Source organism: Aythya marila (genome assembly GCF_965140915.1).
Source record: "Aythya marila genome assembly, chromosome: 6".
Taxonomy (NCBI): domain Eukaryota; kingdom Metazoa; phylum Chordata; class Aves; order Anseriformes; family Anatidae; genus Aythya; species Aythya marila.
The window spans coordinates 17,974,798-17,990,351 of NC_139047.1; the positions used below are offsets into that span (position 1 = coordinate 17,974,798).

A 15,554-nucleotide genomic window follows, 5' to 3' on the forward strand; every position below is an offset into this window, starting at 1 on the left:
GTAGTGAAAGCAGAACTCGGAGTCAAGCCACTGTAGCTAGTCATCCCACAAGGACAATTCTCCTTTGGTTTCTGCCAACACTTCGTAACTCCTCGCCTGAGGCTCTGTGAGTGTCGGATCCCCAACCCCTCCAGGGTTGCAGCCCATGCATGGTACATATGCTGTATGCACAACGCCGTTAACTCCTGAAGCATAAAGGACACCACGAAGATGCACAGGAGGATGGATGTGAAATTCTGGGATGATGTGAAAGCTGACACAGAAGACCTCACTGCAATACTGATTTCTGTTTTACTCACTCAGGAATATGCTACCCCAGGCTTCACCTTCTTTACATTTTTATTTGGATAAAGGGTTAACATTAATTTGTATGTATGCATTTGGACACTCAGCATCTCCCAAAGGCTCAATGTCACAATGCAGTTGCAAACTTAGTTGATGTATGTAACACTGACTCAAAAGAGAGCCAGTTCAGTTACCCACCAGCCTCCAGGGGTTTGTGTGATTACATCCTATGGGCTCTGCTGGCCCGCAAACACTCTGGCCCCCAACCACAGGCCACGCATACCTCCCCAGCAGGCCCTCACCCTGCCTACGTCCAGTTGAGTACCGATCCCCAGGGCAGGGCTGCCCGTTCTGGTCCAGCATGAGCACCTCCCTGGCTCTCTAGGCACCAAGACCAGGCTCTAGTGTAATTCACCCACAACTTCCAGCCATGCCTTTTGTAGTATCCATGTGAAACTCCCATTGAAGTGCTTTTGGCTGCCCGACGCCCCTCGACTTTGCCTCCGTAACCACAACTTCTTGATGCCCAGCCTGACTTGAGGACTCCTTAGACCCTCTTCCTCCTGCTCCACCACCTCCACCACAGCCAAACCTTGTTGGGCACAAACCATCCATGAGACCAGTTGAAAACGCCTCTGTGAGAAGGACCTACCAGGCCCTCACACCCATCCCTTTGCCCACTGCCTCCCCAAAGTGGACAGCACCAAAAGCATCACGGTGAAGTGGCAGATGGGAAGATGTGCTTGCTAGATAAAATGAGACCTTCCTGACTTTTTGACTGAAAAAATGGTGTAGTAAAGACAATCTTCTCAACCTCCTGCTAGTCAGGCATACCCTAGGCCCACAGTTACCTGCAGCCTGTGCAGGAGTCTGTGGGGCAGAAGTGATGCTGGGGTAACACCTGAGCACGAGGGAGGTCAAGTGGTCACCACCAAGATCCTTATGAAGGCAGTGGGGTGTGCCTTTTGTGGGTATTTAATAGTCAAATGGGCTGCATGAGGAGCCTGGTAGAATGACTTGTATGATTAAATCATTTACTGCAGAAGTCCATTATTGTATTTTTGGTTGCACAATGAATTTTTTTCAGGTTTTCCCATGTTTAAATATAACCAGAGGCAGAATATGTTCTGTATTATTTCAAAATTCAGGAAAAAAAAAAAAAAAAGAAATAGAAATGTCACACACCAAGTAAGATAAAAAATGACTTAAACCAGCAGACAACAAGGAACCTCTTGAAACATCAGCATTTTACACAGGGACACAGATGCATAAAATTTACTGTCAAAATGTTTATTGCAAAATAGAAGTTTGGAACAAAGAGAAGCAAAGAAAAAAGTTCACATCAAAAGAAAGTTTATGACACCAATTGAGGAAATTGAATACATTGCATGGTTTCTTTTTGGTTGTTTGCTTTGTTTTTACACTGGAAAATCAAATCCACAGTGTGAATAAAACAAGACATCATATGTCAAGTGCAATAAAGAGAGTAACTGACGCTGCAAGGTTTTACCACACAGAAGTGTTAACATCGCATGTTCCACACAAATTATATATTCAGTTTACAGCACAAGAGTTTTGGCACAGGCATTGCGCTCATCATTGTTTTTTCAGAAGGGAGAAAAAAATTAACACTGTGAAAATATTTTCTATTCAAATTTCATCTGTTCACACTTGAAGTGTAAGTAGCATCAATTTCAATTATTCAGTACAAAACTTTTTCAGTAGTGCAAAAGCAAGAAATGCAGTGGACTATATCTGACTTTGAAAGGCATTATGAATATTTTAGCACACAATATAAAATGTTTAAAGAAGGTTGTTGGTTCTACAGTTTTAAAATTTAATTTTCACACATCAGAAATCTCTGTGCAGATTTTACAGTGTACACTAAGTTGGAAGTCTGGGGGAAAAGGGAAAGGATTCTCCTCCAGATTCCTACCAGTGCATTTTAAGGGCTGTGAAAATTACTAAATGAACTTATCTTTCTACCTGAACATTCTACATAGGACTGTAGTTAAAACCTCTGTCAAGTTAGAGGTCGTATTAAAAACCTGTAAAAGCTGCCTGATTACAGAAAAAGGAACTACAGTACTAAAGACACACAGTAACTCTGCTGGATACTGAATAGCTGTATGCATACTACCGACTCACTACTGTTGATAGCAATATGAATCATTATTGCAACATATATTTAACTCAGAATAACCGCTTTAAGACCTAGAAGGAGAGGGAGTCAACACCTAACAAAACCGCTCAAACAATAAACAAATGACAAGTCAAGAACACGACTGTGCGACAAGGAGCTACTCCAGACCTCATATACCAAAAGCCCTTCAAATCTAGAGGGTACAAACTCCAAGCCAGGCATCCAACCAGCCTGAGGATGCAGCACACCTACACACCGTACCTTAGAACACTTGCTATTCCAAGGAATTACTGGTGTGATGGTCACAAGAACAAACAGATCAAGAGTTCCACCCCGTTAATTACTCCCCATTTTTTTTTCCCCAGTGCTGAAGGAAAAGTTGGGAGTTAAGACATCCTGTCTTGGTCCCAGCTCACCCTGCATCTTTAAGCGAGCCAAAAGACAGTCCTCACCATTCTTCTCTTGGGCCACACATCCAAGTCAATGCTGGCAGTACAACAGCTTGGTAAAAATGAGAAGTTCAGGCCCACTTCTTGCATCCCACCTCTGACAACTACAGCAATACTATTTTACTGCAGATACCTGCAGAGCACTAGGGAAGGTAGAGAAATCTGGGATCCCAAAATGCCCAGTGGGGACAACTGTGCTGAGAGGCCTATGAGGCATGGGAAGGTACCATGTGGCAGTGGACTGTTGTGGTGCTGACACAGGCAGAAGATAGACCAGGCTGTACTGCAGAGCAAAATCAGGTGTGGAAGATGAAACATTTTGATCTCCTCCAACCAACATACAGGCCCTACAGAGACACTTCCAAAATCTTTAGCTAGCTAGGAGCATAACAGGAGCAGAAAAAACACAGCTGATTCTCACATATGATTTTTGGCTTGTAAACTGCAGACACCTGTTATGAAAGCCATCACAGGAAAGTAAAAATGCAATCAATACCATTCTTTTCTTATAAGCAGAGCCAATATCCTAAGTATAACACTGTCATGAGGGAACCACACCAACAGTACGTATGTGTCATGTTATCCTTAACTTTCTCTACAATTCAGAGACCTTTGCTGCTCTGAACACACAAGCAAGTTTTATGAGCTTATTTTTTTCCTTAATATAACTTTATTTGCTTTGAAAAATAACACGTGGTGAAAGAATGGGAAAGAGTAATTTTTTTTTTTTTTTCTCACAAAAGAACTGGAACTAAGTAAATAGTAGAAATTCCTATGAGGATGCTACCAAATTCTGACAATATTTTGCTGAAATAAGTTACACACGAGGGTAATAAGCACAAAAATTTGTAAAGAGACTTAAATCTTGTCATTTTATAACTAAGAAAGCCATACTACTTAAGGACTATTTTTAATTCTGTAAAGATTAAGGAGTGGATTTAAAAATTCAATCAGAAACCCACACAAATATAAATGTGTATAAAGTGCTCTGAGAGTGTCAGATGCTAAAAAGTGCAAAACATCAGTGCTAGATACAGACATAGTTTTGAACACTAAATGTATTGAACCAAATTTCATTTTCAGTTAAACTTGTACAACACTACACTGCATATGTGGTACAGTGATCTATGCACGATGACACATCATAAGGTCTTAAGTGCACCTATTAGATTACAGAAATACATCAAATTCTCCTGTGTGCAATGTGGCAAGTGGGTGTTAGCAGACATAGACTTACAAAAATAGTACAAATCTGCACTGGAAATAGCCTATTTGCTTATATTTCCATTTTTTGCCCTTCAATGTCCCTTGTTCTCTCTAAAGTCAGGTTGCTTTGATGGACCTAAAATGCCATCCCTATCTGTGCTGAAGGAGCATGTTCCCCCTGGGATACACAGTAAGCTTATTACATCATTTAAATTATGATTCTATCGTGATAGAAGCTTCCTGATCCATGAGGGTTAACTTCAAGCCAATGGGTTTGCAACTATTAGGAAGAAGGGGAAATGAGGAATTATATCCTACTGAAACTGAGCATTTGGGAAGGACTAGTCCTGTGAAAACTGAGCAGAGCAAGAGAGCTTGGACTGAAGTGCTCGCCGCCTCACAGGCTACCAGACCAGTGCTGATGCTGAAGAATAAAACAATCCTCTCACATCCCGAAGAGGTGCCCACTCGTCACTCTGGGAAAACTCCTTCAAAGAACTTTCTCTTTTGTTGTCTGAACATGTAATGATTTCAGGCCTGCTGTTATCTAATGTATCTATTTTTCTCTAAGCTATCTACAAAAACACTCACCATAATACGTAGGTTAGAGTTGTGTAACAGACAAGCCTATAATTAAAGAAGCCACTCAAAAACAGAAGTTTTCATAAAAGAAACCCCTCCAGTAATTGAGAATGGGATTTTGACGACTTATCCCCACTACAGCTGAACTAGACAGTAACATTTTTCTTTTGAAATGCTGCCCTTCTTCTTTGGGCAAATATTTTACATCAGCTTCCTTTCTAACCTGCATTTGTGGTTTGTGCTGGTTTCCCTCCCTCCTCCTGCATCACTGTTGAAGGGGTCATCAGGAGAAACGTACTCACTGCTCTCAACACAAGTGCCTGGCAGGCAATTATTGTAGCAGATTGTTACACACTGAGTTTTACGGTAAGTCATAACAGCAGCGTCAATACTTTAAAAGTGATTTAGCTACAAAAAATAGATACTCAGAGCTTCGTAAATATTTCTCACATTACTGCCATCACTGAGAATTTCACACAAGCCACAGTAGCAGGGCCCAAGCTGAAATGTCATTGTGACTTCTCTTTGTCCTTTCACAAGGATAGCTAGCACACAGGGCTTAAGAGGTGCAACAGAATCAAAATTTGCTAACACCCATTTTTACTCTCAGGTACAAGAATAAGTCCATCAAAGTTAATGAGGCTTCCTGGATTTACATCAACATAACTGAAAATTAGCTTCTAGATCACAATATCTGATAATAGATGCAGAGGTCTGATTGCAATTCGCTTTGCTAGAGTGAATTATATACACATGCACACACACGCGAGGGAAAAAAGAACATTTACACAAGTCATCTACTAATAGGGATTATCTAGATTCTGCTGCTATTCAGTTTTCAACCTGTATATTTAACTAACCCCTCTATTTCTCTCAACCAAGCTTCCCTTCTCCCAAGAAATGTATTTGTGACTTTTCACAAAACCGCCTTGAAAAAGGCTTTAAATTAGAAACACAGCAAACCCCTTCACTGCAACAGCAAGAAAGATTGGATTGTAGAGAATAGCAAATCTGGAAGTACAAATATATTCATGTGATTGACAATTAAAGGGGTAAGGAAAATGACAAAAAACACAAAAGAAAAATTTGAAGTACATTAATGGCATTAAAGGCATTGAAGTTTCCCCCAATGTTTTCAGATCTTAAGTTTATCAAGCCATAGTTTCTGTAATCAGGCATCAAGAATTATAGATATAATCATGGTTCTTAATAGTAATCTCAATTACTTTGGAAAGTTTAATTCCAAATTTCATCAAAGCAGAAATAAGTCAACACAATCTAAACAAAAACAACATGTCTTTCTACACACAAACATGCTCAGCCAGGAAAACATCTCTTTTTCTTTTACAGGATTTGAACAGACCAAACTGACAGGATTCTTGTTCTATAACTTTATTGGTTTGCTTTGCTAAAACCGATTTCAATTTAATTCTATAACTGATTTCATTCGCTGCTATCATCTGTGTCATCAAAATAATCATCATCATCACCATCGTCATCTGACCAGTCGAATTCACTGAAACCCAAAGCCATGTTGATTTTCTTTCCTTTTCTCATAGAGGTGGTTTTAGAAGAATTCTTTTTGGCTTGCATGTTTATCTGCATTCCAGAACGCAGGACAGATCCTGCTTGGTTCAGAGAGAAGATATCCCCAAAGCCCGTCATCATCAAGGCCTTCAGACTTTGGTTCATGCCAGCTACCTCCCCGTTACTTGCTGCTGTGATCTGACATGACATCTCTGCACTGTTTGACTCCTCTGTTTTAGATTCAAAGTAAGACTCCTCAGACATTCTTGCAGCAAGAGGTAAGAAAAACTATTTAAAGGAGGAAAGGACAGAGCAAAAGTGAAAGTTAGAACCAATTTTAAAAAATCAAGGAAAAAGACACCACCAGATTAGTTGGCAATAAACAGAAAGCATAACGATTAGTGAATCTCAATATGGAGATCAAACAGACAGCTTAATTCTGTGGTCATTGTTCTTAAATGAAAATGCAAAATCACTGAATCACATGGCAAGAACCACAGGTAGCAGAGCTTTCATGATAAAAGGAGGTTCAAACTCTTCAATCCTTCATTTTGTATAGCATCAAACAGATTATGATGTTTCCTAGCCAGGTAGACTGGCTCCTGGGACAATGCAGGTACAACACAAGTGTGAGTGAGTTGCTTAGTTGAACCTTTCAGGATTGAAGAATAAATCATGTTAAGATTAGAGAACCCAAACAAGCTCCCAAAGTTTGGTGCAGAAGTAGCAGCCCTCCAAATATCAGAAATAACAGCAGCAGTATTATTACTTGTGCAAAGATTCTTTCTGAGTATATGGTCAAAAGGAGAAGAAGGGGTCACCCTGCTATGGCCACAGTCAGAAACAAGCCTCTCACCAACTCAAAGGAGACAGGAACCAGCCTCCAGCCCATGCCAGCACATTGCTTCTGGAAGCTGTCCCAGGGAGGAACAGGAATGGGAAGACGGGGCTGTTTGGTCAGCTGGTCAGCTTCTTCAGGTTGGTTGGCTTTTTTTTTTTTTTTCACTAGTTTTTTTCAACAAAATCAATAGATCTTCCCCATTTGGTTGTACAAGATATTTAATCTCTACTGATTCAATCTTCACCTAAAGATAATGGTGCTTTCCTCTCCCAGTCTGTTATTACAGTGTTTTCCACAAATCAAACATGCTCTTTCCAGCTAAATAGTTATTAACACCTCTTCAGAGTGACCAAGTGAGTAACCTCGGTGACATGCTCTACTCTTCACAGGGAGTAAAAACTCAGGTGTTCGATCCCAAATTAAGCTGCCTACTAAATCAAGAGCAAAGGAGCAGTGTATGAACAACTCAAATGGTCTTTCTCTCCAAAGCTGTTTGAAAAACTACCTGCCCAAAAGTCATGTTTTTTTCCACATCTTTCTTAACTTAATTAGAAAACTGACTGAAGTGTTGACAACAGTTGATCACAACAGGTTACATGGGAGATTATGGTGATGCCATCATCTGTCATATTGGAGGCTTCATGGCCACGCTGCTCAAAGAGTGCCCATTTCTGTGCAAAACCACTTACATTAACAAGCTGTTAAAAAAGGAGAATATCTGTCTTTTGTCCTCTCAGGTTTTCCCTATGTATGTAGGCTTTCTGTTTGTGTTGTGGTGATAAAAGTTAGTGGTCAGTGTTTAAGAAATGAAAGTAAATTAAAATGTTGGAGAGATACGGAACACTAAATATTCTTTTTGTTTCCTATGGCTGTCTATGTGATGGAAGAATCTCCAACTAAGGCTCCAGACACCTGGCTGTACAGGAAAAAATGACCACACAATCACCAAAACACCACTCAGATCAAGAACACCAAAGGCTCCTACTAATACAGGGAAGGGTCACTTAAAAAACAAGAACTAGCCACAGAAATGAGATGCCCACCACACGTGATTTAGTGCCAGGCAGTTCTTTCATCTGCTACTGAAGTTTTAGTAACTTTATATCCATGAAACTGCATCCCTTGGCACATGGGAAGAACCCTCTACAAAAATCAATAAAGCTGTGAAACAGCTTTCCTCTAAAACACATTTCTCAGACAGTGTTTGTGCAACGCTCAGCAATGGGGTAAGCTGTTAGTGGGCCACAGTTGTGGCTCATTTTTCTACTTTAATGCCTCTCTTCCTCCACATTTTGCCACCTTTTGTTATATGGAAAGTTTAGGATTTATATGTGCCAAGACCTGTCTTTGGTGTCACATTACATATAGTGACCATCACAAGGAGACTTTTGCAGATGACTGGGATCCCCGATCTCTATACAAGTCACTGTTCTTAAATTATCAATTGCAGGTGCATGGCACCACAAGTGAGTATTTAGTATTTATATTCATGTCTTGCTTATTGTCTTTCTCTAAATATGAGATTTGGCTTAGCTACATACCCTCCCTTCTTAAAGTCAGGTCTGTTCTTTCAAAAGAAGTCTCCCATGTCACTACAGCTGTGGCTATATTTTACTCCTCCAAAAGGCTCCAGATTCCCTTGCACAAGAGGCTCTTGGACACTTGCACAGAGGGAATTTCAGGGATCAGACTCAAAGGTGTCTGACACATAAGACACAGCAGAAACAGAGTCAAAACAAAAGCAGGGACAAACACTGTCACAGAAACGTTTCTGAGGAATGGTCTCATCCCTCTCTCATGTTGATGTGCGTAAAGCTATGTTTTATTCCTTAGAGTAGGAGTAGCCTGCTACTGAGAGCCACCTACCATGTGGGATGGCAGGATGAAACTTCTATACCAACTCTAAAACACTGGAGAATCAAGTGGCAGGGACAGCTTCCCTGTTCTCCTTTTACGTGGTTTGAGTTTCTCCTCCTGCACACCACTTCAACAGTATCTGTTGGCCTCTGCCCTTTGCTTCAGAGCAAAACAAAGAAGTGACTCCAGAATGTACAGCAGGGATGACAGTACCATCTGAGACACAACTGGGCCTAGTGTTGGCTAAGAACCAGGTATAAGCTTAGTGGGCACCCTAAGCTGTTACTAGCTCCAGATTTCCATGTCTTTAACTACTGTTGTTACAGCCAGGGTAGCTTAAAATCAAGCAGTGCACCTCCCTGCTGCAATCATATGGCTTGGCATTACTGAGCAGACATACCCTAAGCCAAGGGATGGATGGAGGGAGACACCTGACTCCAAGGATTACAACTTGCAAGGAGAATGCCCAGGGATATTTTCCAAAGGATTTACAGCTATGAATTTAAGAGAGTTGTATATTTAACCACTGCCTTGTAGAACTTCATATGTTCTGAAGAAACAAATCCTACCAGAACAAGCCAATTTTCACCAAAGTCAATTTTTTCCAAGAAAAGGGAAGAAAAGGGCTTTTTTTTTTTTAAATTTCTTAAAGCTGTTCCATGTAACAGTTCATTAAAGATCTACGGAAAAGAAAAACAAACCTGTCTTTTTCTGTTATGGGAAATTGCACTTAAATGCAATAGGAGAGTTGTGTTAATGTTATGCAGAAAGACGGTTCATGCTTAGCAAAATAGGCCTTAGCACAATGCTTTATTCAGCAATACCAGCTACAAGTGAAAAGTAGAAGTCATAGGCAAATACAGCATAAAAAAACACCCTAGGGTCTTGCTCGTGAAAAGCTTTGCTCATTAAGGCCGTGTCTCATGCTGTGTGCAAGACGATGGTCTACAGCTCAGTTACTAGAAGTATGCAAGCATTAAAGCAGACATACAGATATCTACTAGGAACACATAGTATCTGCACATATGAAAACATTTACTCTTCATCATTTCATTACATGGTCACAGCTGGAACATGAATGCAACTTCATTCAAAAAACAGGAATAAGCCATGCCTTAAAAATAAGTTGTATGTAAATGGCTCTGGCTAGAATCAATGTTATAAGTAGGATAAAATTGTGGAGAAGTAAATCATATGCTACTGCAAACTCAATTTCGTATTTGTTTTGGCTAGTACTTTAAAGACAAGTGGGTAATTGTGGTATTTTTCTTAACAATTCTGTCATAGTATGTGTAGTCAGGCACTAACCCTGTAGTACTCTTTCTGCCAATCTGTCATCATGAGTATCATACTTCAATAAGAAATTTGTGATAACCCAAAGAAGTTTTTTGTTCAATTTATTAATAGAAATGCAGTGGTTCTAATAGCTAACAAATGGCCAGTACAAGTACGTTAACTGTAATTATGAACAAAGCCCTAAATTAACACCTCAAATGTTGACCTGCTTTTCATGGCATGGAAATTTGCCTCTTCTCATAGCAAAAGGAGAGACTATAAAGATCTAGATAGGTTTCTCAAGTTTTCTTCTTTAAGAAACAAATTTTACTCCTAAGACCAATCCTGCATCCATTTAAAGTCAACAGCTTTCTAGTTGAAAATGACTTTATTGAATGCAATCAACTTTTAAAGCTAAGAAGTATAATTAAATCAATGGGAAACTACTCAAGGACCCATGGAACAAAATAAACTACAGAAAGTATCTGATATCTAATGTATTAGATCATTAAATATATATAGATATATAGATATATATAGTTATTTGCAGTGATGTTATAAGACTTTAATTGGTTCAATGCAACAAATAAAGAAAATGGGGGCACTATTTCCACGGTATGTCCTGAGATTTGCATAGACAAAGCTCCAAATGCTTTCTGAAGTAAGATGAAAGGTTGAATTATTGTCTACTTACAGGAGTATTGGACTGTTCGGTTAACTTCTGCTCCCACATCTTCAAACGTCGCTCCCGTTCCTTTAGTTCCTGCTCTTTAAAGCTCAGATCACGCTCCAGTTTCTTTAGTCTCTCTAAGGTTGCTTCAATTTCACATCTGCACGGAGACAATTTGTTATGTCTTGTCTTTTCCTGACAGATATAAATTGTTCATAATTCCCACCTGAATGTTAATTAAATGTGAAAGACTAAAAAGTACAATACTAACTCAGGCAGTTCATTTAATTACCAAATGCAAAGCCTTTCAGAGCTTTAAGAACAACTGACAATGTTTATACTTTAGAATAACCACAGTACCTTCAACTGAAGAAAATAAAATTTAAAAAGGGATAGGAATGCCATCTAATAATACAATTCTAAAAACTAAAATGGCATTTTCTTACCCAAACATTATGAAATATATTATCCCTAAAGAATCTGCATTAAGTAGTAATAATGGGACAACCATTAGCAATACAATCCAAGTAGTCTAGAGAAGACAGTTTGCCTGGGTTTATAATGTGGCCATAAAATTTATTTGGACTCATGTTCATCATACACCTAAACACTATTTCAGTATTTTTGCCGCTAACTTTCCTGTTTCTCTAGGTTAAGATATAAGAGTACACACACATGAGGAGCAATATAAAGCATGATATGACCCAGACCTGAAAATGTTTATGAGCTTCTCAAGTTAGGAACAATTAATAAAAGGATTTGATTTACTTTTTTTCTGCTTTTCACCATACATGCAGAGGTGTGAAAAACAGACAGGAAGCAAAAGCTGTGCTCTAAGGACCTTAGATATGATCTCTCTTGGGTTACACTTCACATATTTTGTCCCATATATTTTGTCCAAAAATAGTGATTTCCTTTGACATTCTTTCTAATGAACAGCATCTTTTAAACAAATGAACTGAACTGCTCCTGGAAAAGAGTTTAACAAAAGCTTTGCACTACAAAGGCACGGGTGTGTACTACAACATAGAGAAAAATAACTCCCTTGGTAAATTCAGCTACATTTTGCTTGTGTAATAACCAAAGAAAATCTTCCAGTTTGTATCACAGACTTTATTTGCATGGAAGTTATTAGCAAAAAGCTTTTGTGACTTGTTTGGAAGACTGCACGCTGCCTGCCACCTGTATCCTGACTGTTACTTCAACTATTTCCCATTCACATTATGAGAATAATTCATCACACTGTTTTCATTTTGCTCCTATAGAGAGATCTCCTAAAGAGACAGATCCTGAAGAGAGCTTTTAAGATAGCTATTGAGACTAAGCAATGTCAACTACATCTGTTCAAACTTTCTCAACATTTTCTCTTTGTAAACACACTGCAAAAAGTCTGTTCCTTTTGATGTTTACAGAAAGAAAATAAAACTACTAACAACACAGTAGTTATCATTTCTATTTGGGGAAAAAATGCGTGTATTTTTCCTGTAAATACCCTGTTCTATCATGGAATTATTTAGCTGTTTTCCACTAGCAATCTAAACGAGTTCAGGTTCTTAATGTGGGAAAGCATATACCCAAAATGCCTATTTAAATAAATAAAAGAATGTAAATAACCAAAATCTTATGTATGTCCTACTTCAGTAAGACATCTCTGTCACACAGCAGTGCAGTGAAAAGATTCAAGAGTGGGAATAACTAGCAAACTACTGCAAACTCTACCACCACGCTTAATTCTACTGCAAAAATCAGCCACCTGGGGCAAGGGCATTTATCCCACTTAAATCATGCTGAGTGAGCTGAGCTGTTCAGTGTGGTGGTCAGAACAAATGTCCTTTGCAATTATTATGCTTCAGATTTCAAGAAAAAATCTCAGTCATGTTTAGGCATGCAAAGGTCAAGGCTGATCTTTGTGCTGGGTGGAAAATAGTCACGCATCTTAATAAACAACAAATTCAACTTTTGTTTTAAAATGTCTAGAACATATTGCAAACAATGTTTGACAGATGTACAGATGCATACATTTGGCAGAACTCTGCCTAAATCTTGTGACTCTTTAAAGGAACGAAACTGAAAAGCATTGAACAGAAGGTCAAAAAGGGACTCCTCTCCCAACATTCATTTCCTTGTCATCAACCCCTCCTGCCCAGTGCAACATGTACTATGCAAACTGCTGTGGGAACTACACAGCAATTCGAGGATAGCTGCACACTGCTTTCCTTAGTTGGTCTCTCCACATCACTTCTACTTATATGCAACTCTATAATTTTTAAAATATGTAAATTAAGGTTCTCTTTTAAATAACAATCCCTACTAGCAATGTCCTGGTAACAATAGCTTTCTATATGTCAAAAGTCTGTTTTGTGCTGTAATTACCTCTCTTCATTAGACAGAAACTTCTCTTATAATAAAAGGTCAGTCTGCAAAAACAGTTGCATTCTGAAAAATAATTCCACTGGATAATAAAACTGTGTAATTAAAGAGAAAGCTACCGTACATTGCCCAGTTAATGAGTCTTCATAAATGAAGCAGCTTGAAACATTATACATTGTAGGGCACATGTATTTGTTCACGTCTGTAGCTCTGCAGATTGAGCTTGCTTGCTATCTAGAATAATCTCATTCTGTGACACTGAATAATGTGTATTCTATTGCTAGAAACTATAATGATAAACACTCACAGATTAAAAGCAATGGTATTTGTTTGTATGTCTTGAATTGCTACTGATACACTATGTAAGTATCACAGACTGCGTTAATCATTAGAACAGTCATTTGCAGGGTGAGGATGGAAGGAAAAATGCAGTTAGTATATATGACTAAATGCAGACAAATGTGATCTCTCACTGAATTGGAACATCATTACTTCAATAGTCATTTTTTCCTACCCTAATAAAAGCGACTTGAGAAAGAGCTCTAAAGAGATTACAGAATACGAACGTAAACATAAGGCAAATCTGCGCAACTTAGTTGTAAGGCAGTGCCCCTTTTTGATTAATAATAAAGATGTTAAGGGTAAGGGTTAGGAAATAAGATACTGGTTATTTTAAGGAAAAAATAGAACAGGCACATTAAAACACATTGTTACTATAAACATCAATATCAGTAAATGCTGCTAATAAGACCACGTTAAAGGTAAGATATATGACATTTTGACCCATCACCTCTGCCAGTTGTGGATGGATTCAATGCATTCTGTTTTCATGCCAGCCGGTTAGAGAACATGGAAGAGACTGTCTACTCAGCATTTGATATGCATTTTTTGTGCACCTATATACAAAAAGAACCTTTTTTTTTTTTTTTTTTTTTTTTTGGGGTGGGGGGAAAGGGGGGAGACACGACAGGGGAGGTATATTGGTGGGGGTAAAAATGCAACCCAGCTTGTTTCAGCTTTAATTTGCTTTGGGAACTGCAGTATCCCCACGAACGTGCAGTACCTGGGTCACTAATTTGGAGATCCATTGAAAAGGCATAAGTGTAACCTTCACTTTTCCCAACTCCACCCTTCTACAGTTTTCTGATGCCCAGGCTTCATTAGAAGTCCCTATTTCTTAGTAACACATCTCATTCTTTCCCTATTGCTGGTTAAACTATTTATTTGCAAATCCCAATGAGATAAAAAAAAATAAATTAATAATATAAAAAATAAAGCAATGAGTAAACGCACAATTTTTAATATAGAAGTTAAAGCACATTAAACTTGTGCAAGTCTTCTCAGAAATGGTCAGTTTTAGTTTATCCCTTGGGACCACTTTATGTGTACAAGTCCTTAATCTGTTTCATTTTTTTTCAAACTGTATTTTTCGCATTCTTTCTATTAATGTAGCTTAGCCTTCCTAAATGGCTCCATACAGATATCGCTTTCACCTCAGGGCAGATTACTATAATTCACATACGAGAGAACCCCTCTTACCCCAGCTTCTGAACAAGTCCCCCACATGACTTGCTCTTCTTTTGTATTCATGTTTTCATTTCAGTTAAATTCAGAAATCATCTTCACTCTCACGCAAATCATGCCCAATCATGAATTCGTATTTCTTCTATCATACCTCCAAGTCATTTATTCGTCCAGAAATAAAATCATAGAATCACAGAATTATCTAGGTTGGAAGAGACCTCAAGATCATCGAGTCCAACCTCTGACCTAACACTAACAAGTCCTCCATTAAACCATATCGCTAAGCTCTACATCTAAACGTCTTTTAAAGACCTCCAGGGATGGTGACTCCACCACTTCCCTGGGCAGCCCATTCCAATGCCTCACAACCCTCTCAGTAAAGAAGTTCTTCCTAATATCCAACCTAAAACACCCCTGGTGCAACTTTAGACCGTTCCCCCTCGTCCTGTCACCAGGCATGTGGGAGAACAGACCAACCCCCACCTCGCTACAGCCTCCTTTAATGTACTTATAAAGAGCGATAAGGTCACCCCTGAGCCTCCTCTTCTCCAGGCTGAACAAGCCCAGCTCCCTCAGCTGCTTGTAGGACTTGTTCTCCAGGACCCTCACCAGCTTCATCACCCTTCTCTGGACTCTTTTGAGCACCTCCATGTCCTTTCTTGTAGTGAGGGGCCCAAAATTGAACACAGTACTCGAGGTGCGGCCTCACCAGAGCAGAGTACAGGGGGACAATCACTTCCCTAGCCCTGCTGGCCACACTGTTTCTTATGCAAGCCAGGATGCTGTTGGCCTTCTTGGCCACCTGAGCACACTGCTGGCTGATAT

General features: G+C 39.2%; 1 protein-coding gene across 2 annotated transcripts in view; it reads right to left on the bottom strand.

Moving 5' to 3' along the window:
• Nucleotides 1-15,554, bottom strand: part of LOC309879567 (mitogen-activated protein kinase kinase kinase 20) — a 79,116-nt gene that overhangs the window by 5,202 nt on the left and 58,360 nt on the right. The window contains exons 12-13 of one of the 2 annotated variants that reach the window (XM_082763385.1): nucleotides 10,860-10,995; nucleotides 1,560-6,480 (exon numbers count right to left, since the gene is read on the bottom strand). In XM_082763385.1, the coding sequence (XP_082619511.1) occupies nucleotides 6,109-6,480; nucleotides 10,860-10,995 (508 nt within the window). In that variant the 3' untranslated portion in view covers nucleotides 1,560-6,108. Of the gene's footprint in view, nucleotides 1-1,559; nucleotides 6,481-10,859; nucleotides 10,996-15,554 lie in introns of those variants that run through there. The other variant, XM_082763384.1, reaches the window with a different exon arrangement.